Here is a 24,122-nt window from a genome sequence, read left to right as displayed (position 1 = left end):
AAAACAGCCCCAAATATCCAGACTGATCGATTTGAGCTACAAAATACTGTCTCATCCCCCGTATTCTCCAGATTTGGCCCTGGACGACTTCTTTTTGTTTCCAAACTTGAAAGTCACTCGTTGGGCAGACATTTAAGTCAATTGAGGAGTTCATCGCCGCCATGGAACTTGCAGACCTCGAGAAAACGTATTTTTCAGACGGGTTAAAGAAGTTATAGCATCGCTGGGTCAAATGTATCGAGCTAAAAGGAGACAATATTCTTTTGTATACCAAAAAAATATATCAGCCTCATAAAAATGACGTTGCAGGGTTCAAAAGTCGCAGTTAGAGTAGATGGAGAACTGTCTCCCCTGTTTGACATCAACATGGGGGTGAGACAGGAAGACACACTTTCAACCATGCTGTTCAACCTAGTTCTTGAAGCAGTCATTAGAAAAACCAATGTAACCGGCCATATAAACACCAAAACAGTACAAATTACTGCATATGAAGACGATGTCGCCATTATTAGTAGAAGCAAGACACGACTAAAGGAAACGTTCAAGGAAATTGATCCTGAAGCACAAAAAAGAGGGCTTAAAATAAACGAAACCAAAACTAAGTACATACATGACCATCAAAAGAACACCTGAGAATGAAAATAATATAACAATAGACAACTATACTATTGAACGTGTGGATGCCTTCACATATCTGGGCACAGAAATCAATCAGAAGAATTCCGTAAGTAGTGAAATTAATGCACGTATTTCCAGTGGAAATCGTACATACTATGCTAATAAAAGATTGATGCTATCGAAATTATTAGACAAGAGAACCAAAATGACTATCTACAGAACTTTGATTAGACCCGTAGTAACTTATGGTTGTGAAACTTGGGTAATGACGAAAAAATATTAAGCCCAACTCAGGACATTCGAGAGAAAGATACTGAGAAAAGTATATGGCCCGGTGCAAGAGGAAGACAGCACATGGAGAATTAGGAGAAACGACGAGGTTAATGAACTGAATGAAGGGTATGGCATTGTAAGATTTGTGAAAAGTCAAAGACTGTCATGGCTGGGACATGTTCAGCGACAAAAAGACACGAAAACGACAAAGAAGATGTTACAGTGGAAGCCGGTAGGAAGACGGAAAAAAGGAAGGCCCAGGACGAGATGGTTGGATGACGTGGAAGACTATCTGAAAACCATGAATATAAGACAATGGAGAAGGGCCCAAGAGAGATCTGAATGGAAGGACATAGCCAGACAGGCAAAGACCCATCCAGGGTTATGATGCCAAAAGAAGAAGATTCTTTTGTAGGCTACAAACTTATAGGACCGCCTTAATAGAACTTCTATGTACTTATGGTAACTTAATAAAGACTGACATATAGTCCGTCCGCTATAACTTTTCCTATGCGGTACGATTCATTTTCAATCAAATTAAGTCAAAACAGAAAGTGAAACGTACGCCGATGTATAGGGGAAGGTGAGGTAAAATGGGATACTTGGGTAAAACGGAATAGTGCCTCTAGCGGCCTACCAATGACGTCAGCCGCGGTGAAAAATACTTAAAACATTCGTCTAATGCGCCTTGGCTTGTAGTTCGAACGCGCCGTAGCTCAAACACCCGATCTCGTGCACAGACCAAAATATGTGTTTTGACAGGTGCCTGGTGTAATTTTCGGGTCCCACGTTTTAAGCTGTAACTTTTGATTTAAATAAGTTTTTGAAATACTTTTTGAACTCAGATGATGTGTAGTGCCCTGCGCATAATGTGAATAAGTTTTTTGAGTGAACCAACTCATATTGAGCATACACGGTAAGTTTTTTTTTTAAAACAGCATGTGGGGTAAAACGGGAAATAACCGGGTGGGGTAAAATGGGATATCCCGTTTTACCCCTTATGTAAAAATTCTATAGTTACGTCAAAATCATATTTTTAAAAAAAATAAAAGACTTTTAAAAGCAAAGAATATTCAAGCTTGTTTAGGGTAATATAAGAATAAACTTAGAAGAATTGTGTTTGTTTCAGATGCCTAGAAATTACCAACGAAAGACTGAGCGTCAAAAATGTTCTGAAAAATCTATGGCCAGCGCTCTGGAAGCATTAGAAAAAGGAACTTGTGGATTTCTAAAAGCATCCAAAAAATATGGAGTTTCAAAATCATCATTGGAAAGAAGGTTCAAAGGAAGAAATAAATCCGCAACAGGTCATTCTAAATTACTTGGGGGCCGACTGCCTACATTTCCTCTAGAGTTGGAGCAGCAATTGGTAACATATGCAAATAATATGGAAACTATGATGTTCGGTCTTACAACTCGTTCCATCCGTAGCTTGGCATATCAGATGGCAGAGAAAAACAACATCAAACATCATTTCAACAAAAACACCAAGTTGGCTGGGTGGGAATGGCTTCGCGCTTTTTTGAAACGGAATAAACTTTCGCTCCGTTTGCCTGAAGCAACATCAGCTGCACGTGCTCGAGGTTTTAACAAGGAAGCAGTTTCATCATTTTTTGACATTTTGGAGCCTCTTTAAGAAAAAATGAACTTTCCACCCTCCCGTATTTTTAACGTTGACGAAACCGGGATTACAACAGTTCAAGGTCGTCCATCTAAAGTGATTGCTGTCAAGGGTAGAAAACAGGTCGGCACCCTAACATCTGCAGAACGAGGGGAGCTTTCTACTGCTGTAATCTGCATGAGTGCCAGTGGAATATTTGTTCCTCCTATGATCATAATTACCAGAGTTCGTATGAAGCCGCAGTTTTCAGAGGGTGCACCGCCAGGAACCTTAGTCGTTACTGATAAATCTGGTTGGATGCAGCTTAACTTGTTTGAACAATGGTTTGACCATTTTCTTCATCACACTCAATCATCAAAAGAAAACCCATCTCTCTTAATCTTGGATGGCCATAAAACCCATACACAAAATATTGCTATTATTGATAAAGCACGTGAAAATGGAGTGACAATAATTTGCCTGCCTCCTCATACGAGCCATAGGATGCAGCCCTTGGATGTTTCCTTAATGTATCCGTTAAGTACATTTTATACGCAAGAAATAGAAGTGGGGCTTAGAAATCATCCAGGGCGATGTGTAACTATCTCCGAGGTGCCTCACCTATTTGGAAAAGCTTACCTACGAGCACCTACTTCATTAAATGCCATTAATGCTTTCCAAAAAAACAGGAATTTTCCCACTGAATCGTACTGTTTTTACAGAAGAGATGTTCGCTGCAGCTTTGCCTACTGATCATGAGCCAAATATTGAAGAAAACATATCCAGCCCCGAAAAAAGTCAATCCAAAAAGACCAGCCTGTCGAAGAACAAGTTACCCCAGAAAGACAAAATAATGAATCTTCTAAAGATTTGCTTATGGACATGCCCTCAACAAGCACTGGTTTAGGTCTATTTTCTCCGGAACAAGTTGTTCCCTATCCAAAAGCACCGCAAAAACAAATTAAGCAAGAGAGTAAAAATAAAGGTAAAACTGTCATATTAACAAGCACCCCTTATAAAGAAGAATTGGAGACATCTCTAGCTACCAGAAAACCAAAAGTTAATGTTAAAAATGTTAACTCAAAGACCAAGATTAAGTCACTAAAGCAGAAAACCGTAAAAAAAGAAAATACTTCCAAGAAGGTTAAAAACATACAACCTGAAGATGAAAGTGACAGTCAGGGCACAAAATATCGATGATATTTATATAAATATCAAAATATCGGATATATATGATATATATCCGATATATATCAAAAATGTGATATTTATATGATATTTATATTTTGGAAAACATTTCAATAGAGAAACTAAATTGACCAAAATAAGACTCTAAATGTAGAATGTAACAGTATAAAAGATATATTTATACGTAAAAAAAATACAAAAATATTAACGTACGTATGGTAGTATGTTACATAAACGGAAAACAAAATGATACGAGTATCCAAGTAACAACTAAATTAAGTAAAAATATTGAAAACATTAATTTAAACATATAGGTATTTCTATTTTTCCAAAATAACTTAAAATTCTGAACACTTAAAAAATAAAATCAAAATTTAGAAAATTAATTAAAATGATGGTTTTCGGAAGTGTCTGAATCAAAACCAGTAAAGCACCCAAGACTTAATTCTGCCTCTTCATTTTCCCTTCTTGCAGTTTCTTGTTCAGGCCAAATCCATTCCAAATTGTCATGTTTTTGGTATGAAGAACTGTTTAAATATTTAAACATGAATACAAGTTTAGCAGCCTTTTCGGTTCCTAAATTATTTCGTAATTTGGAATGCACCGTAAGTCCAAAGCTTGAAAAGCACCTTTCAATGCCTGCCGTTGAGGCTACTGCTGTAAGTAATTGATTAATTCGTTCGATAAATATGTTTTTATCAGGCCAAGCAGATTCAGTGATTGGAAGAGACTTCCGCCGTAATAATGGAGATGTTTTTTTGAAATTTGGACGTAGATTTAGAATTTAGACGTTAGAGCCATTACAAACGGAACAAAATCTGTGTTGGTTGAATTCAAATATTCATAAGCCTGTTCTTTTTGTTCGGCAGTAAGTCTTTCTCCCAAAAAGCGATGGTCTCAGTAAGTTTGCCAAAAAATGAGGCAAACCTAGAGCCATATTCCTCCTTTTGTAATAAAAGTTCTTAATTTGAATTGGTTGATCACTCAGATATTTTTCCAGCTGAATCCAAATTTCTACGGCGACAGCAATTGTCGTTGATTTTAACCTTCTTAAGTAAAAATTAGTACGAAATAAAGTACTGATATATATCACGATATATATAATATAAATATCATGATATATATCACGATATATATCGTGATATATATCAGTGGATATATATCCTCGCGCCCTGGTGACAGTAGTGCAGATGAGGAATGCTTCTATTGCAACAATATACAGGGTGAGGCAGATAAAAGGCCTATTAGAAATATCTCGAGTACTAAAGCTAAGAGAATCTTGAAATTTGGAATACAGTGGTTTTGAGGTATGAACTATATAATGAAAATATTTTCTTCTCTTTGCTACTTCCGGTTATACCGGAAGTTGATTGTAACTTCGTTTTTTTAAATGGGACACCCTGTATATTTTTACATTTTTTGATTCTCCTCGACTTCTTCTTTCTTAAAATATAAGGTTTTGTAATATTATAAAGGGTAGGTTAAAAGATAATAATTACGTTTTCTTATTAATTTCGTAGCAACATTAACACCCTGTAGGATTGTAGTAGATTGGTATAATAAACTCTATTAATGTTCAAATGATTTTTAATATAGTCTACTATTGTTAAGAGTTATTGGTATAGTTAAACTTTTCATTTTAGTATACAGGGTTGGTCGAAACTCGGAATGAGTATTTTCTGAGTTTTCTTAAATGGAACACCCTGTATTTTAGTATTGTAATGAAACGTTATTTTATGGTACTTTTTAATTTCTTAAGCATTCCCTATACCTAACTTCTTTAATTTGTGAGTTATTGGTGATTAAAGCCAAACATTAATTGCAACACAAAATAGGTGAAATTGTATTAGGTTGGCCGTGAAAATATTCAGTCACAAATAATTTTTTGGAAATAAATACATATTAATCTATACTGATACTTAAAATTGCCACTAGTGGTTGAGGTATCAAAATACCATCGAAGTTAAGATTGTTGGTGCGATTAACAATAAAGCACAAACTAAAGCAGTTAGGTATAGGGAATGCTTAAGAAGTAAAAAGTACCATGAAATATCATTTTATTACAATACTAAAATATAGGGTGTTCCATTTAAGAAAACTCAGAAAATACTGATTCCGAGTTTCGACCCACCCTGTATACTAAAATTAAAAATTTAGCTACACTAATAATTGTTAACAATAGTAGACTATATTAAAAATCATTTGAACATAAATATAGTTTATTATGTCAAACTACTACAATCCTACAGGGTGGGAATATTGCTACGAAATTAATAAGAAAACGTAATTATCTTTTAACCTACCCTGTATATTATTACAAAACCTTATATTTTAAGAAAGAAGAAATCGAGGAGAATCCAAAAATGTAAAAATATACAGAGTGTCCCATTTAAAAAAACGAAGTTATAAGCAACTTCCGGTATAACCGGAAGTACCAAATAGATGAAAATATTTTCATTAAATAGATCAGTCTTCAAAACCCCCTTATTCCAATTTTCATAATTCAATTGTCTTTAGTTCTCGAGATATTTCTAATAGGCCCTTTATCTGCCTCACCCTATATAATCTTCAGACAAAAAATGAGAAGGCTGGATACAATGCTGCAATTGTAAAAGATTGGGAACATGAGGCTTGTGCAGGAGCTGACAGCGATGATGATGTATTTATTTGCGAATATTGCAGATATGATTAAGTTAAGAAAAATGTTCGGTATTATTATTCCTATTAATATATATATATATATATATATATATATATATATATATATATATATATATATATATATATATATATATATATATAACCGGTTCTATAGCGTTCTACGCCTTCCGGTACCCAATCGCCAAGCCTGTCGATCTAGCCAGTCATTTTCTTGAAGATTTCTTTCTGACATGGCTTTTGTAATTCCTTGTTTCCAGGAGGTCGGTGGCCTTCCTCTTTTCCGTTTTTCTGGCGGTATCCATCTCATTGTAATTTTTGGTAATCTTTCATCTCCCATTCGTTGGACGTGTCCATACCAGGTAAGTTGGTTTCGTTGTACCTCGTCCGCTATTGTTTTCTGCTTACCTACTTTTTCTCTGATCTGTTCATTTCGAACATGGTCCCATCTCGATATTCTGGCAGATCTTCTAAAAAAATCCATTTCAGTGGTAAGCAGCTTATTTTCGGATTTTTTTGTCATTTGCCACACTTCGGAGCCATACGTTAAAATTGGTTTCAGAATAGCGTCGTACATCCTCATTTTTGTATTTAAATTTATGTTATGTTGCCATAAGACAGGGTTTAGGGCTCTAGTAACCTTTCTAGCCTTCGTCACTCTATCATCTATACTGGGTTCCGTTCTTCCACTATTTGTTAATTTAATCCCTAGATATATATATATATATATATATATATATATATATATATATATATATATATATATATATATATATATATATATATATTATTATTCCTATTAATATTTAAGCAAAATGTTCGGTATTATTATTCCTATTAATATTTAAGCAAAATGTTCGGTATTATTATTCCTATTAATATTTAAGAAAAATGTTCTGTATTATTATTCCTATTAATATTGGGTTTTTTGGGTTTAACCCATCGTTATTTCTTATTTAGTTAATTGCTCTTTTTCGTTCCTTTTGAATTTTTGAGTTTAAGTTGTTGTATTTTGCATAAAAAAAAATTAAACTTAAAAAAAGAGAAAATTAATTAAAATAACATAGAAAAATCCTATCCCATTTTACCCCCACGGTGTATCCCGTTTTACACACACAGTGGTGGTAAAATGGGAAATTGTATTGGTGTCAAATTTTTGCATATAACTTTTTTATACATTTATAAAAAAATATTTTTTTGTGCTTTTAATACAAAAATAATGAGTTTTCACTGTGCCAAAATATGAGTAGCCTCCAATACATAGTTTCGGTGTTATACAGCCTCAAACGTTAAGTATCACATTTTACCTCACCTTCCCCTACACATCGACGTTTGTTTCAATTTATGTTTTGACTTAATTTGATTGAAAATGAATCGGGAAAAGTTATAGCGGACGGACTATAAACATAGCTCTGTCACCGCAGCTTATAATATGAAACATACATTCGAGAAGAATCAATAATATTCGCTGAACATCGCGCGGTGGCCCTGTCTAAGAAGTACGGCATATTTTGACCAGTGACTAATTAATTCTTTCGCGATCGACTCCAGAAGCTATCCGACCGTGTGGCTATTGGGCACCACTGTTCAAGACCTTCACATTTTATTCTGTTAATACAAAAGTTTACATTATCATGTATATTTTTTTTTCATATTATACAAAATCTCATATTTGGCACTAATTTATGGTTATTTATATTTTAGATTACAAAAAGTGGAGCCAACCGCCACAGAAGAAAATAAAAAAACAAAAAAGAAGCATAAACCCCATAAGGTAAAGGCAAGCTCTTCTAAAAAAGCTCAAAATGATGAATTCCAACAAGAAAGTGATACTGTTGTTAATAACAGTAATGTTAATCTTAATTTTAATGTTGCCAACATTATAAATGACATAGTCCCAGAAAAAACAGCAGATCTTAATATAGCTAAAGTAATGACTGATAGTATAAAACAACCAAAAAAGTCAACAAAAATTAATGAAACAGATATTAACAAAAAGCCGACTGAAAAGTTGCAACTGCCATTGAAAGATCTAAAAATATGTGAGAACAAATCCCCAGAAGAACAACCACAAGTACTGCCTGAAAAGGAAGCCAAAACTAACAACTTGGATAAGATAAAAATCAAGCTGTGCCACATCTGTAATACTCATCATGTCCAGGAACATTGCCCTATAAGCTTTCCTCATTATATTTTAGATGATTCCTTAGAACATAGAGAATGGGAAGAGAAGTTTAAGGTACTACACGATATTCAGTACAATAAGGAAAAGACTGAACTCAATGAAGATGATTTAATCAAATATAGTTATTCTATGTTATCATTGCCAAGTTGCTTAAACATCAATGATACTGGTACTCACCATGGTGTGGGCGTTTTTGCCAAAAGTGATTTGGAGCCTTTTTCCCAGTTTGGGCCCCTTGTTGGTATGTATATCTTGTTTATACAAAAGACCAATTACTTATTTGTCAACGGCTTTAGACTATTTTTAACGTATTGTAACAAAAACGAGCGTTCGGGTATTTATCTACGACTTTATTATTTATTTATACAAGTTTACTTTACAAACTTTAGCTTAAGACCTAACTCTATTTACAAATATGCCCGTATTTATACCCAGTTGTTATTCTGGAATAATCGACGCTCATCTCTAGCTATCAGCTTGTTCCGCCTACGGGACGTACGTTCGAGAAGTCTCTCCTCCTCTCCGCCGAGGCCTAGATCATTCGATTACGTCATTCTCGAGGTGTTTACTGTTATACGGTGGTCGGCCAAGATTTCTCTTTCGTTACAGTATATTGTTAAACATATCAAATTAATTTTTTTTACTTAGCGTATGGCTACATCACAGTTAAGTTTTGTACAGTATAAACAAAGAGGACCGTAATACAGTAAATAACAATAATTTATTGTTATAAACCAAAATTGATTTTTGACAAATAATATATTCAATTGGCTCTTTTGTCCCAACTAAGAAATCGGACAGGTTGCCACTGTAGGATCTGATCGCGTATTCCTCCATCAGATGTATAACCGTTTGTTCTGCAACGCTGTAATCGCAATTTGGGGAGGGTATTTTTCTCCACCCGAAAAGTGAATCGGAGCACCTGCCACAGTGTATTCTTGTTCTGTTCAGTGTAGCCCAGATTCTCCTTGGTTGGTCGAAAGGATTGTCTCTCGAGCGAAGCCTACTTATGTCTCTGCCGGTAGTTTAGTTGGACGTCAACACGTTTGGTGTCAGGGCTGTTGAGCTATATTGGTGCACAGTATTTCGAAACTAGATACACGAGTTCCATTGCTATCAATCTAAGGGTAAGAACAGAATAAGTGGGTCGAGGTGGAGGTGTAGGTCGCGGTGGATGCTACTAGTTAAGTCGCGGTCGATGTCGACAGCACATAGCAAGGAGGTCACCTGCGCTGTCAGTCGAGCTAGAACCACTATCAAGTGAAGTAGTTTAATGAAATTTGAATGACAAAAAGACTGTGCTATTGTGATGTTGTGTCAGTCAAGTGATGATAGTAATGAAATGTCAGCTGTAGATACTTAGATCCTCCTTCATATTTCAAAAATATACTGAATTTAATTACTTGAAAAATTCAAAAATAAACTGAATACAAAAGAGGGATTACATAAAAAGTATCAACTCAGATAGCACAGGTAATGACAACTTGGCTTCGAACGGACCAATCACAGGAAAGCATCCTTGTAGGCCGCACAGTAGACATTCATGTAAAACAAACTCATTTTATTTTCAAAAGCATCGACGTAAACCTCCTGGATGGCATCGCGCTAAACCTCCACCGCGACTTACCTGCTCTGTTCTCTTCCATTCACTACAATGTGTTTGTTTTACATGGATGTCGACATTGACCGCGACCTCCACCTCCACCGCGACTCACTTGTTCTGTTCTTACCCTAAGTTTAGTCTCAAGAATCCCAGGTACATCATTAATTTTGCAGAATATTGTTTTTCCTCTTAGGTCTGTTAGCAAAGAAGGTTCCACGACCGCAGAAGTAGAAATTAGGAGGGGAGATAGACGAGGATGTGTTTTGTCACTCTTGCTCATTAATCTTTACTCCGAGTTTAACGAGGAACTGAAGGATTCCAAAGATGGAGTCAAGGTGAATGGCGTAAATATCAACAGCATCAGATACGCCGATGATACGTTGTTGATTGCGGATTCCGACTTAGGCCTACACCGACTCATCGACAGGACCAACTCGGTCTGTGAGCAATTGGGTATGAAAATAAACATTAAGAAAACCAAAGTGATATCAATCCGAAAAACCCCAAATGTACCTCGACCTTGCACAATAAACGGGCACAGTTTAGAAAAGGTGAATAAAGGACATCGCACACATCTTATGGAAAATATAATGTCACTCAAATTCAATAAAATTTATACGAATAGATTTGTTTTAAATCAACGGTCAAATCTTATCATTGCGCCAATTCCATATTTTCAATAATAAGAGCAGAAATTGATATAAATAAATCTGAAATCAAATGGATACGTACATAAGTTAGAGAGAGAAAAAATATTTTATAATACCCAAATTGTCGGTACTCCATAAATCAGCGGATTAGTTTCACTAATCCGCTTAGGCCCAGCGGGGCTTAAGCTCTTTTGTATAGCACCCAGAGCAATAGTGATTGTAACTGACAGTTTTACTGACTCCAAAAATGTGATTTCGATAAACTTTAATTGCAATTTGCGCCGTAATTAATCATAATTAAGAGTTGGCGCAATGATAAGATTTGACCGTTAATTTAAAACGAATCTATTCGTATAAATTTTATTGAATTTGAGTGACATTATATTTTCCATAAGATGTGTGCGATGTCCTTTAAGTGCCCTTATAGTATGACACAATTGATCCAAAAGATGGCATATAACCCAGACATCCAAAGTGAAAGTTATCCTCCAACACCAAATTGTTCTATATGGTCCACATAATGTTCAGAAAAAAGTCACACCATTGTGAGCGTCGGGTTTGGGGGGGGGGAGAGGGGGGAGAAATCGGTAAATTCGTAGTTTTTTACGTTTTTCGTCAATATTTCTAAAACTATGCGGTTTAGCATGAACAACCTTCTATACAAAAATGTTCTACATTAAATTTGAAATAAAAAAGGCCCTATGCATAATCCTTCTAAACTGAACAGTTCCAAAGTTACGGAGGTAGTATAGTATAATTGGTCCAAAAAAAGGCCTAACCCAGACATCCAAAGTAAAAGTTTTCCTCCAACACCAAATTGTTCTATATGGTCCACATATTGTTCAGTAAAAAGTCACACCATTTTGAGACGTCCGGTTTGGGGGGGGGGGGGGGTTTACGTTTTCCGTCAATATTTCTAAAACTATGCTTTAGCGTAAACAATGTTCTATACAAAAATGTTCTACATAAAATTTAAAACAAAAAGGGTCCTATACTTACATATTTTATAAAATCAACGGTTCCAGAGTTACGGAGGGTGAAAAGTGAAGGTTTTCGATACTTTTTATATTTTTTGGACAATTGATGATGATTTTGGGTGGTGAGGTTGACGTTTCTTCAAGGGCTTATCACTAACATCCCATCGGCCACTGAAATAGCAAATTTTATTTACAAAACACAATCCTGTTAAAGAAAATTTCTTTTATCAGTAAAAATATATTATAAATTGCCAAAACAATATAAAAAGTATCGAAAACCTCCACTTTTCACCCTCCGTAACTCTGGAACCGTTGATTTTATAACAATTATGTATAGGACCTTTTTTGTTTTAAATTTGATGTAGAACATTTTTTTATAGAATATTATTTACGCTAATGCATCGTTTTAGAAATATTGACGAAAAACGTAAAAAAAACTACTAATTTACCGACTTCTCCCTCACCTCCCCCTAAACTGGAAGCTCAAAATGGTGTAACTTTTTCCTGAACAATGTGTGGACCATATTGAACAATTTGGTGTTGGAGGAAAACTTTTACTTTGGATGTTTGGTTTAGGCTTTTTTTGGACCAATTATACTATACTACCTCCGTAACTTTGGAACCGTTCATTTTAGAAGGATTATGCATCGGGCCTTTTTTATTTAAAATTCAATGTAGAACATTTTTGTATAGAAGGTTGTTCATGCATTCATGCTAAACCGCATAGTTTTAGAAATATTGACGAAAAACGTAAAAAACTACCAATTTACCGATCCCCCCTCTCCCCACCAAACCCGACGCTCAAAATGGTGTGACTTTTTTCTGAACATTATGTGGACCATATAGAACAATTTGGTGTTGGAGGATAACTTTCACTTTGGATGTCTGGGTTTGGGTCTAGTTATACCATACTATTAAACAAGGAGGACAAGGAAGGAAAATATTATTATGGCTAAGAAACATCCGACAATCGTCGGGACTAAATTTTGAACCGCTAATAAGAACAACTGTAGACAGAGAAATGCTTTAAGAAAAAAATGCTTTTTAATACGAATCATCCTTTATTGTAATTTGGCGCTCCTTCTAAAATCTGTAAAATTTCAAAATCGATTAATTTCCAAAGATCACTTGCTATCTCTCTCTTGTCGTTTCCCCATTACTGAGGATAGTGATTTCTTCCAATATTCCTAACAATTTTTTTCCATTCGTCTCTATCTTCAGCTGCTCTAAGAGCTTCGCAGAATGAGTTTCCAGCTGAATTTTTTATTTGGTCGGACCATCTAGTTGGTGATTGTCCTCTTTATCTTCTCCCCGGAACGTCTCCAGAAACAATTAATCTCTCCAAACTATCGTCACTAGTTGGCTTAGATTGGAAACGTTTGGCCTATGAGCTGTCCAAGGTATGTGCAGCATTCTTTTCCAGCACCACATCTCAAAGGCATCAATTTTTTAGCGCTCGCATGCGCGAAGAGTCCAAGTCTCTGTTCCTTATAGAAATATTGAGAATACAAGGGCATTCACCAGTCTCATCTTGATATTTTGAGAGATAGATCTGTCTTTCCAAACTATAGTTAGGCGACTCATCCCACTTTTTGCCATACCAATACATCTCCGAACTTCTGCTTCACAGTTACCATCGTTAGTTGTTATACTAGACCCGAGATAGACTAGTGTTTACTATCTGGGATTCCTGTAACATATTAATTGATTTTCAGACCAACTTTATTGCTTTCGTACCTAACTCTTCGCAGGAGATCAAACATTTCTTGCTCATTTGCTGCTATAAGTGTAATGCAAATCATCAGCAAATCTTAAATTGGACATTTTCCTACCAGCTACTGTTACTCCACCGGCCCATTCGTCTAAAGCCATCCTCATGACATGTTCACCATAAATGTTGAATAAGTCAGGTGACAACACGCATTCTTGTCTAACACCTCTCTCGGTCCTGAATTGGTTTGAGAACTTCTGATCTAGTCGTACTGTTGCTATATTGGACTGGTACAGATTTTTAATAAGTATCACCAGGTGCATTGGTGTTCCCATTTCTATTAAGGTAGGGGTGCCAGGGCTATGGTGTTTGGTATATTCCATATTAATTTATGTTTCAAACATTTTTAATGCCACTGAGCATCTTTTAATCTCATATCTAAAACTATTACTTTGTGTTCAAGGTAATTTGATAAAAGAAAGAGATATTTCTGAAGACGTAAACATGCAGTATATCTGGGAAATTAGTGAACCATCTGGCAACAAATACGTTGACACTGAAAGTAATGCTGATTCCAACTGGATCAAGTTTGTGCGACCTGCTCCCACGAGAGATGATAAAAATTTGACTGTGATAGTTAGAGATTCTAAGTTATATGTTGTTTCTATAAAATTTATTAAGAATGGAGAGGAGCTTCTCTACTGGCAAGATCCTCCAATGGCCAATGTTAAAAAGAAAATGGAAAAAACTGGTAAGTCAAACATTTTTTAGTACCTATATAGCTACAGTGGGGTTACAGAACATTGCATTTGCAACACGTTGCATTTTTTACAATGTCTATAACAATTCATAGTCTAAGAGCTAGTGAACCCTCCGACTAACGGTCGTCCTGTAAGGCTAGAAATTTGTCTAGTGTTAATTCATAGCACACCAAGGCTAAAAACCATGACCTGGCAGGCATCAGCCGTGCACGTGTATCTACCAGGTGAATCGAAAAGTGCAAATTTAGGGGGTAAAATAAACTTTCTCCTGTAAAGTTTAAATTTAAGTATGTGTTTGAGTAAGTCACTTAGAAGAAATGTGTACAATGACAGGCGATTCTGAAGAGCATAAGATCTGTGGTGATTTTTCTCTTAAGTTAATAGTTTTTGTTATATAAGCGATTAAAAATTTTGAAAATTGCGAAATCGGCCATTTTTAACCCTAAATCGGACATTTAACTAAAAATTTCAATGTTGCCAAGGTAGGTAGATATTCTTTAAACATTGATTGATGAAATCCCGAAGAGTTTTTTGCAATACAATATCGAAAATCCCTTTGTTTTTTATTTGCTAATCAAGCGGGTGCGACACTGTAGTATAAGTGAGGACGTTTGAGTTTGCATAGATTCATTATCTCGAGAAAGTGCAAATTTAAAGAGAAATCCTCAGACAGGTCGATTTTAATTTTTAAGTTAGGACTTTTTGGCGTATATATAATACAAGTGACGTCATCCGTCTGGGCGTGATGACGTAATCGATGATTTTTTTAAATGAGAGTAAGGGTTGTGTGATATCTCATTTGAAAGGTTATTTAATTTTCTATTCAGTAATATAGACATTAACATAATTATTTATACAGGGTGTACAAAAATTTTTTTTATTAAATTAATTTAGACAAAAAGAAGAAAAAAATTGTTTGTACACCCTGTATAAATAATTATGTTAATGTCTATATTACTGAATAGAAAATTAAATAACCTTTCAAATGAGCTATCACACAACCCCTACTCTCATTTAAAAAATCATCGATTACGTCATCACGCCCAGATGGATAACGTCACTAGTATTATATATATGCCAAAAAGTCCTAATTTAAAAATAAAAATCGACCTGTCTGAGGATTTCTCTTCAAATCTGTCCATTCTCTAGATAATAAATTTATGCTAACTCAAACGTCCTTATTTATACTACAGTGTCGCACCCGCTTGAGTAGCAATTAAAAAACAAAGGGGTTTTCGATATTGTATTGCAAAAAACTCTTCGGGATTTCATTAATCAATGTTTAAAGAATATCTACCTACCTTGGCAACATTGAAATTTTTAGTTAAATGTCCGATTTAGGGTAAAAAATGGCCGATTTCGCAATTTTGAAAATTTTTAATCGCTTATATAACAAAAACTATTAACCTAAGAGAAAAGTCACTAAAGACCTTTTCTGTTTGGAATGATCCAAAAAACCTAAAAAAGATAATTTTAGGAAAAACCCCTAATCTTTCCCCTCGCCTGGCAAGGTCTTATGCTCTTCAGAATCGCCTGTCATTGTACACATTTCTTCTAAATGACTTACTCAAACACATACTTAAATTTAAACTTTACAGGAGAAAGTTTATTTTACTTCCTAAATTTGCACTGTGCGATTCACCTGGTAGATACACTTGCACGGCTGATGCCTGCCAGGTCATGGTTTTTAGCCTTGGTGTGCTATGAATTATCACTAGACAAATTTCTAGCCTTACAGGTCGACCGTTAGTCGGAGGGTTCACCAGCTCTTAGACTATCATATTATAAAAAGTAATTGGACTTCGTAAGTCCTAGGTTTTCACCCAAAATAATCGAAAGTAGAACTGTAAATGGATATTTGAACTCTTCGTGTAACTTTGCGTCGATTGATATACGATTTTACTAATTTTGAGCCATTTTTACTAAACTTTGAGTCATCATTGTTTAAACACAAACAATTCAACTTCAACACCAGAACTAAAGATTCAAACTCGACTTTTCAATATGCTTAGATTGATGTGTTACATGTACCATTTCTGCTACTATAATATGGCACTTCTGTTTAGAACTTTTTAACCGGAAATGATATAAAAACCAAAATTTACATTTGTTCCCATCTTGCTAAGCCACGTCGAATGATATATCGCTTATAAAACACTTATTTCGGTGACTTTAAAACAGTATTCACGGTTGCAACTCTAAAACCGGAAGTCCGGTGTCAAATTTCTCATCTTTAATACCATTCTTGGTTTATAAGCTTTCATTCGACACTTCATTTGTCATTATATCTGTAGTAATAACGGAAAAGTTGTATTCGAGGACGGACAGACAGACAGTCAGTCATGAATCTGCCAGTATATATTTTTGTTCCCGTGTTGCGAAGGCGCGTCGAATAATATATCACTTGTACTATTCCGGTGACTTTAAAACAGTACTTCTGGTCGTATTTCTAAAATCGGAAGTCCTAGATCAAATTTGTCACCTTTAGTACCATCCTTGGATTATAAGCTTTCATTTGACACCTCATTTGTCATTCTACCTGGTATAATGACGGAGGAGTTTTATATTCGCGGTCCGACGGACAGACAGCCTATGACAAATTTCTCATCTTTAGTACCATCCTTAGATTATAAGCTTTCATTTGACACCTCACTTGTCATTCTACATGGTATAATGACGGAGGAGTTGTGTTTACGGACGGGCGGATGGACAGACGGACGTGGAAAATTGGTGAAAACAAAACATATTTTTAAGAATATTGATAAGATATTAAGACAGTGTTGAGTGATTTTTAATTAACTTCTGTGTGTATGTTATATTTATGGTGCTTTTCCATTTTAGCTTGCGGGGGTTGTAATATGGACTTCAAACACCCTCAGTATTACCAGATACATTGCTCAATATTCCATGATCTTCGGTATAGTTTAACAATAAGAAAATACCATTGTAAGATATGTGGAGCGGCAGTTTTGGGCAAAGAAAACATAATGAAACATGCTACAGAATTACACAATGGACAAGGCGCATATCAGTGCCAGTTTTGTAAAAAGGTAAGTTGTTGTTCGACATATTTTGTAGTTTGGGGAAAAATATATATGAATTTGTCACTGAATGGGGCCAATATTGAAGTAATTTTGTATTTGTTGTATCTATAATATCCTTTTATGGAGAAAGTGCTGGGGTTATTTCGCTTTTTGGTCATTTGTTCTGTTTGAAATTTTTGCAATGCTATAGTCGGTTTGGTGTTTATAGACTTTTAAATGGTAATATACGAAACATGGAATATAAGAAACTTGCATTTTTGCTTTGTGCACATGCATTGACATGGCCTCTATATGACGTATGAGGACATCAGAACAGGATCTAAGTATATACGTTCAGTCTAGAACACCGCTACGAAGTTCATGATCATTACAAAGCGATATATACTCGTAGGCATAATAAGGATAGACAAGGCACACTGAGCAAAATAGCGTAACGCGCGGGCAGTCGATCGGTGTTCTATCTATCTCTTTTTACCAAGCGGTCCCGGGCATCTTACAGACAAAGATGGCTAGACCACTGACGTTCTTGATATTAGCGTTACACCTCGATGCACAGAGCGGTCCATACCTTAACTTCGATGCACAGAGCGGTCCATACCTTAACTGGTCTATTTTTATTATGTCTATGCATATACTAGAGAGTTTAGCCATCGAAATAAACAAGTAGAAAGGATTTTTTCCTATAAAATGCAATTTTCTTATAAAATACAATTGGTATTTTTGGTGTCTATATTATAAGACAATATATTATAATGGAAAGTCTGTCACTGTTGGTTTTATATATTTTTTTTATAAATCAATGACACCCAATCCTTGTTGCTGTTTTTGGTATTATACCTAATAAACAAACAATTTTTTATTTGATTTTTTAGTATTTTTTGAGACTGAATTATTTGGAAATGCATCGCACATATGGCTGTTCTGCTAATCCGCATAGATCAAAACCACTTTGTGATTTTTGTGGTCGTAAGTTTTGCCAACCTCAGAAACTCAAAGTGCACATAAAAAGGATGCATAGTGGTGAGTACCTACATATTATTTCACTTTTTTCCTTATGTATAACAATATGGTCTCTAGTAATCAATATGTTACCATTTGATGCTTGTTTCTACAAAATAACTATAATTCAGTATATCCACAGTCAACAACAGTCAATATTAATTTACAAACTCAACTTTATAATTTTCTTTGAGAAATAATAGTATGCTTTTTCTCATGAGGATCTTTCAGTGCGTCACAGTTTTTCGATTTCTTTCTAACGCATTAAATTGCATGTGACAGAAAAAAACGCACGTCGGTGATTACATTTCGTCGGTGACATTTATAACATTTATTCTAGTTGTCAATAGATGGCGCTATAATTGAAAAAAAATTATTTACTAATTATATAATAATATCTACGAATATAATCTGTACAATTTATAAGACTATACAAATAAAAGAAAATACCATTTTATAAATGCAATAAACACAATTGATTTGCTTTTATGCCAAATTGCAAATAAAATGTGACAACTGTCAGATTTAACTAAAATGTCATGTCTCTAAAATGTATATTTTCACGGACTTACCTTTTTTCTATCATTTGTGACGCACTGAAAAATGCTCGTGAAAAGAAGCATAATCAGTGTTGACATAGGGCGGCGAATTATGCTATACAGAGGTGTCTATCTTTTGCCAATAGAGGTAGATAACCCCCAGAATTCAAAAGAACAAAAATTATCGCAATCTAGAAGCCTGGCAAAGACAACAAGCTGTCTGAAAGTTACCGGTCTATCGCCTTACTCAGTTGCTGTTATAAATTACTAGAACGACTCTTATATAATAGAATATGTAACACCATTGAGGACGCTGTACCAATTGAGCAAGCTGGATTTAGAAGAGGACGCAGCTGCTGTGACCAAGTGCTGTCCTTAACTAGATGCATCGAAGCTGGCTTTGAAAGACGTGAAAAATCTGCCATAACATTTATAGACCTTACGGCTGCCTATGACACTGTGTGGAGAGAGGGCCTTATTTATAAGTTGATGAAAATCATAGCCTGTCTCAAAACTTGTCAGCTGATAAACAGTCTACTAACTAACAGACTTTTTCATGTATATATAAATGATGCACGGAGTAACGTTAGAAAACTTAACAACGGCTTACCTCAAGGCTCAGTGCTAGCTCCTTTATTATTTAACCTTTATACGGCAGATATATCTGAAACAAAATCGAGAAAATTCGCTTATGCAGACGACCCGGCCATTGGCTTTCAAGATAATAGTGAGGAAGCTGGAGAACGAACTCTAAACGAGGACCTAACTACACTAAGTAACTACTTTAAGAACTGGCGCTTACGTCCTAACACAAGCAAAACTGAAACCTGTCTCTTTTACCTGTCGAATCAACTTGCGGGCGATATTCTCAATGTAAGTCTAAATGATAAACATAACAACCCCAAATATCTAGACGTCACACTTGAAGAAACAATATAATAACAAAACTTGCTGGAACAACTTGGGGTGCTTCTGCAGATACTCTTCGAACCTCTGCTCTAGCTTTGGTTTTTTCAGTGGCAAAATATTGTGCACCAGTATGGCTAAATAGTGCACATACAAACAAAATCGATGTCCAACTTAATCAAACCATGAGAATAATCACTGGAACAATAAAATCAACCCCAGTGAGATGGCTGCCTACTTTGAGCAATATTGCTCCACCAGATCTACGCCGTACAGCAGCATTAGTGAGAGAGTACCAGAAAATTTTAGCCAACATACAATTACCCATCCATCAAGACATACCAGACATCTCAAAAAGCACCAGCGACTGAGATCTAGAAATCCTCCAATCAGATCTGCCCGAACAATTGGTGATTCCTATGATATACAAAGGCAATGGTCCACAAGATGGATGCCAACAATAGCAGCAGACTATATTCAGATATCCACCCCAACCCAGGGTTTCATCGGATTGGGTCTGCCCCGGTCCACCTGAGCGAGGCTTAATCGCATACGTACCGGACATGGTAAATGTGCTGATTCTCTGTTCAAATGGGGTCGTGCATAAAGTCCACAGTGCGAATGCGGATCACCTAGACAGACCATAAGCCATTGTGCTTCAGATTGCCTAAATCGTGCCTACCGTGGAAACCTCCAGGACTTTGTGGAATACTCCCCAGAAGCAATTGGATGGCTATGCAAATTGGACATTAATATTTAGGTTCATTCATTATATTTTAGTGTTTGAATAATATATTATATTTGTGTATTGAAGCGCTATTGAACCGTAGTGTTCGCTCCGTAGCGTGAGAAATTTAGTTAAAAATTCTGCCGTTTTCTCTCAGAGTCTGTCTTCGATGTGCCACTGCTTGGAGAGCTCGAAATATTAAAGAGTACATGTCGTAGTGTGACTATACTTGAGGAATCCTCCTTCATAATGAACTCAGATCTGATGACACCAGAACTAATGTTCACTATCATCTAGATAACAAAAAGTCCCAAATATAATTCGGGACTTAATATGGGTCACTGATGGATCTAAAACTCCCAATGGTACTGGATCAAGAGTCTTTGGGCAGACGTGTTATAGTAAATCTTACGGCCTAGGTCAATATACAACTGTGCTCCAGGCTGAAGTTTTTGCTTTGGCGGCTTATATTGATGAATTGATAGTCAAGCGGCTATTCTGATAGTAAGGAACCCACTTACCAAATCAAAACTGACGAGAAATTGCGAAGAACTCCTCAACAACCTGGCGAAAGATAATATAAAGTTTTTACAACGTGGAATGAAGTAAACACTTTTGTTGTATGTAGGCATATATGAATTTATTAAAAAATCCTTAAAATTTATCCACGAAGGAGTGGAAGTACAAAAAAACGTTTTCGGTCAGACTGACCATCGTCAGTGTAAACGTCCAGTGTACAAGTAATTGAAACTAGCCACTTCAATAGGTATAAAAACCTCTAAAATACATTATTGTTACATTCTATAATAAAAAGTGGTCGACATTAAGTCGATGTCTTAAGATTTAAAGATCACATGTGAATGTATTTCATCCTTGCTCGACAATTGCACAAGGTAAGTACTTGTGTTCAGGTGAGAGGTTACAAACCAACTCTGGTTCGTAATAAAAAGTGGTCGACATTAAGTCAATGTCTTAAGATTTAAAGATCACTTGTGAATGTATTTCATCCTTGCTCGACAATTGCACAAGGTAAGTACTTGTGTTCAGGTGAGAGGTTACAAACTAACTCTGGTTCGTAACCTCTCACCTGAACACAAGTACTTACCTTGTGCAATTTTCGAGCAAGGATGAAATACATTCACATGTGATTTTTAAATCTTAAGACATCGACTTAATGTCGACCACTTTTTATTATAGAATGTAACAATAATGTATTTTAGAGGTTTTATACCTATTGAAGTGGCTAGTTTCAATTACTTGTACACTGGACGTTTACACTGATGATGGTCAGTCTGACCGAAAACGTTTTGTACTTCCACTCCTTCGTGGATAAATTTTAAGGATTTTTAATAAATTCATATATGCCTACATACAACACAAGTGTTCACTTCATTCCACGTTGTTATATTGAAGGTATACAGCCAACTACAGGGTTTACTCCCTTTTTAAAGTTATAAAGTTTTTAATCTAATAGTGCACAAAATGATATTTAATGATATATATCCTACCAGATTAAAGACAATAGAAAACCTTCTCTGGTTACACCATCCGAGGCTTCTAAAAATGCAAGTCATACGGGTTCTGAGACTATATGAAGATGAGGGAATTATACCGGCTGAGTAGATGGGATGTGAATTATAAATTGTAAAATTACCTCATCTTCCTATAGTCTCAGAATACGTATGGCTTGCATTTTTAGAAGCCTCGGATGGTGTAACCAGAGAAGGTTTTCCACTGTTTTTAATCTGGTAAGATATACAGGGTGTTTCATTAATAATTGTCCATATAGTAACTGGAGAAACCTTAGCACAAAATACGAAGATTTAACGTAAAACACTTAAATAAAATGTGGTTCCTTGTGAGTTACAGGGTGTTTTATCTTAAAATTTAAAAACTACTTTTGCTCAGCATTTTAAAAAACGTATCCTTTTCATACTTAGCAGGAAGTATAGGTACTGTACTAACTACTAAATTATGTCAAACAAACGTTTGAGGCTATTACCAGAGCCGTACGACGGGGGAAAGTTAATGGTTGACCCTTTCCAAATTCTACGCTACTGACGAAATTGCTATTTTAGTTCAGTTTTTGGATTCTCCAATACTTTCTATGAAAATAATATATTCGTCATTCTTAACGATAAAGCCATTAGTTTTCGAGATATTTGAAGTTAAAAATGAAACGACACAGTTATTTTGATTAATGTATTGTGTCGCTTCATTTTTATTTTCAAATATCTCGAACACTAATCATTTTATCGTTACGAATGAAGAGTATATTATTTACATAAAAAGTATTGCAAAATCAAAAAATTACACTAAAATAGCAATTTCGTCAGTGGCGCAGAATTTGAGAAGGGTCAACCATTCACCATCCCCTGTCGTACGCCTCTGGTAGTAGCTAGAAACGTTTGTTTATCATAATTTAGTAGGGTGTCTGGTAGTCGCACTTTCTGTCAAGTATGAAAAGGAAACGTCGAATAGTTTTAAAATGCTGAGCATAAATAATTTTTAATATTTTAGATAAAACACCCTGTAACTCAGTAAGGAACCACATTTTATTTAAGTGTTTTAGGTTAAATCTTCGTATTTTGTGCTAAGGTTTCTCCAGTTACTATATGGACAATTATTAATGAAACACCCTGTATAATATAGGAGAGCATCCAAGACTAAGAAAATAATCAAGAATATTGATAAAAAAAAACTCTCGGACAATTTGTTGAACCACACTAAACGAGAGATTGTAGTGTGGGTAGTGTGAATGTGGGGTAATACTGCACTTTGGTTGCATTGGTGGTGTATTGGCTAAACGTGCAGGTCAGGGTATGGTGTTGATAGAAAAGGCATTCAGGCATCAAATATCCAAACAAAATCTTTTTAGGCCATAAAAATGAAAAGACCTTCTCCAAAGATATAAAAACTTATAATACTGAAATGATGGCATCTCATGAGGTAAAATATACCGGAAGTAAAATGAGCCTCCGTTCTGATCTCTGGGTGAGGACTATCTCAGGGGAACACCATTGCAGGTTAAAAAAATCAGGATAGGGTCGGGGAATCTTGGTAGTCTTACAGGTAAGAGTCTGGAGTTAGTGGATGCGCTCAAACGAAGGAGAGTTCAAATTGCCTGCATTCAAGAAACTAGGTGGAAAGGTCAAAGGGCGAAAGAACTAGGTGAAGGTTACAAATTGTGGTATGCAGGGAGTAGTAACACTAGAAATGGAGTTGGTATAATTGCTGATAGTGAAATGAAAGATAACGTAGTGGAAGTTGTAAGAACGAGTGATAGAATGATGTCAGTGAAATTTGTAATTGATAAAGAGGTATTGAATATTGTGTGTGTATGCTCCTCAAACAGGTCTGGTTGATAATGAAAGAAGAGCTTTCTATGACCAATTAGGAGACGTTCTGAGTGATAATCCGTCAGTGGAGAAAGTTATAATAGGAGGTGATTTCAATGCACATGTGGGCCAAGCCAAGGCAGGATACGAAGCAATACATGGGGGGATTAGGCTTTGGAACTAGAAATGAAGCTGGAGATGACGTGCTTGAATTAGCAACAGCATTGGATATGGCGATTGTTAACACATTCTTTAAAAAGAGAGAAACTCAACTTATTACCTACAAAAGTGGACAACATCAATCTCAAATAGACTACTTCATGGTAAGGAAAGAAGACATACATG

The 24,122-nt window shown here is 35.5% G+C and overlaps 1 protein-coding gene across 1 annotated transcript in view; it reads left to right on the top strand.

Moving 5' to 3' along the window:
* The window catches only part of LOC114332469 (uncharacterized), a 48,451-nt gene that overhangs the window by 6,946 nt on the left and 17,383 nt on the right, over positions 1–24,122 (top strand). The window contains exons 2-5 of the mRNA XM_028282264.2: positions 8,042–8,763; positions 13,927–14,214; positions 17,066–17,274; positions 18,141–18,288. Coding sequence (XP_028138065.1) covers positions 8,042–8,763; positions 13,927–14,214; positions 17,066–17,274; positions 18,141–18,288 — 1,367 coding nt within the window. The remainder of the gene's footprint in view (positions 1–8,041; positions 8,764–13,926; positions 14,215–17,065; positions 17,275–18,140; positions 18,289–24,122) is intronic.

Source organism: Diabrotica virgifera, chromosome 1 (genome assembly GCF_917563875.1).
Source record: "Diabrotica virgifera virgifera chromosome 1, PGI_DIABVI_V3a".
In the NCBI taxonomy this organism is placed as follows: domain Eukaryota; kingdom Metazoa; phylum Arthropoda; class Insecta; order Coleoptera; family Chrysomelidae; genus Diabrotica; species Diabrotica virgifera.
Note: the sequence above shows the minus strand (reverse complement) of the source record. Positions and strands in the feature narration are given on the sequence as shown.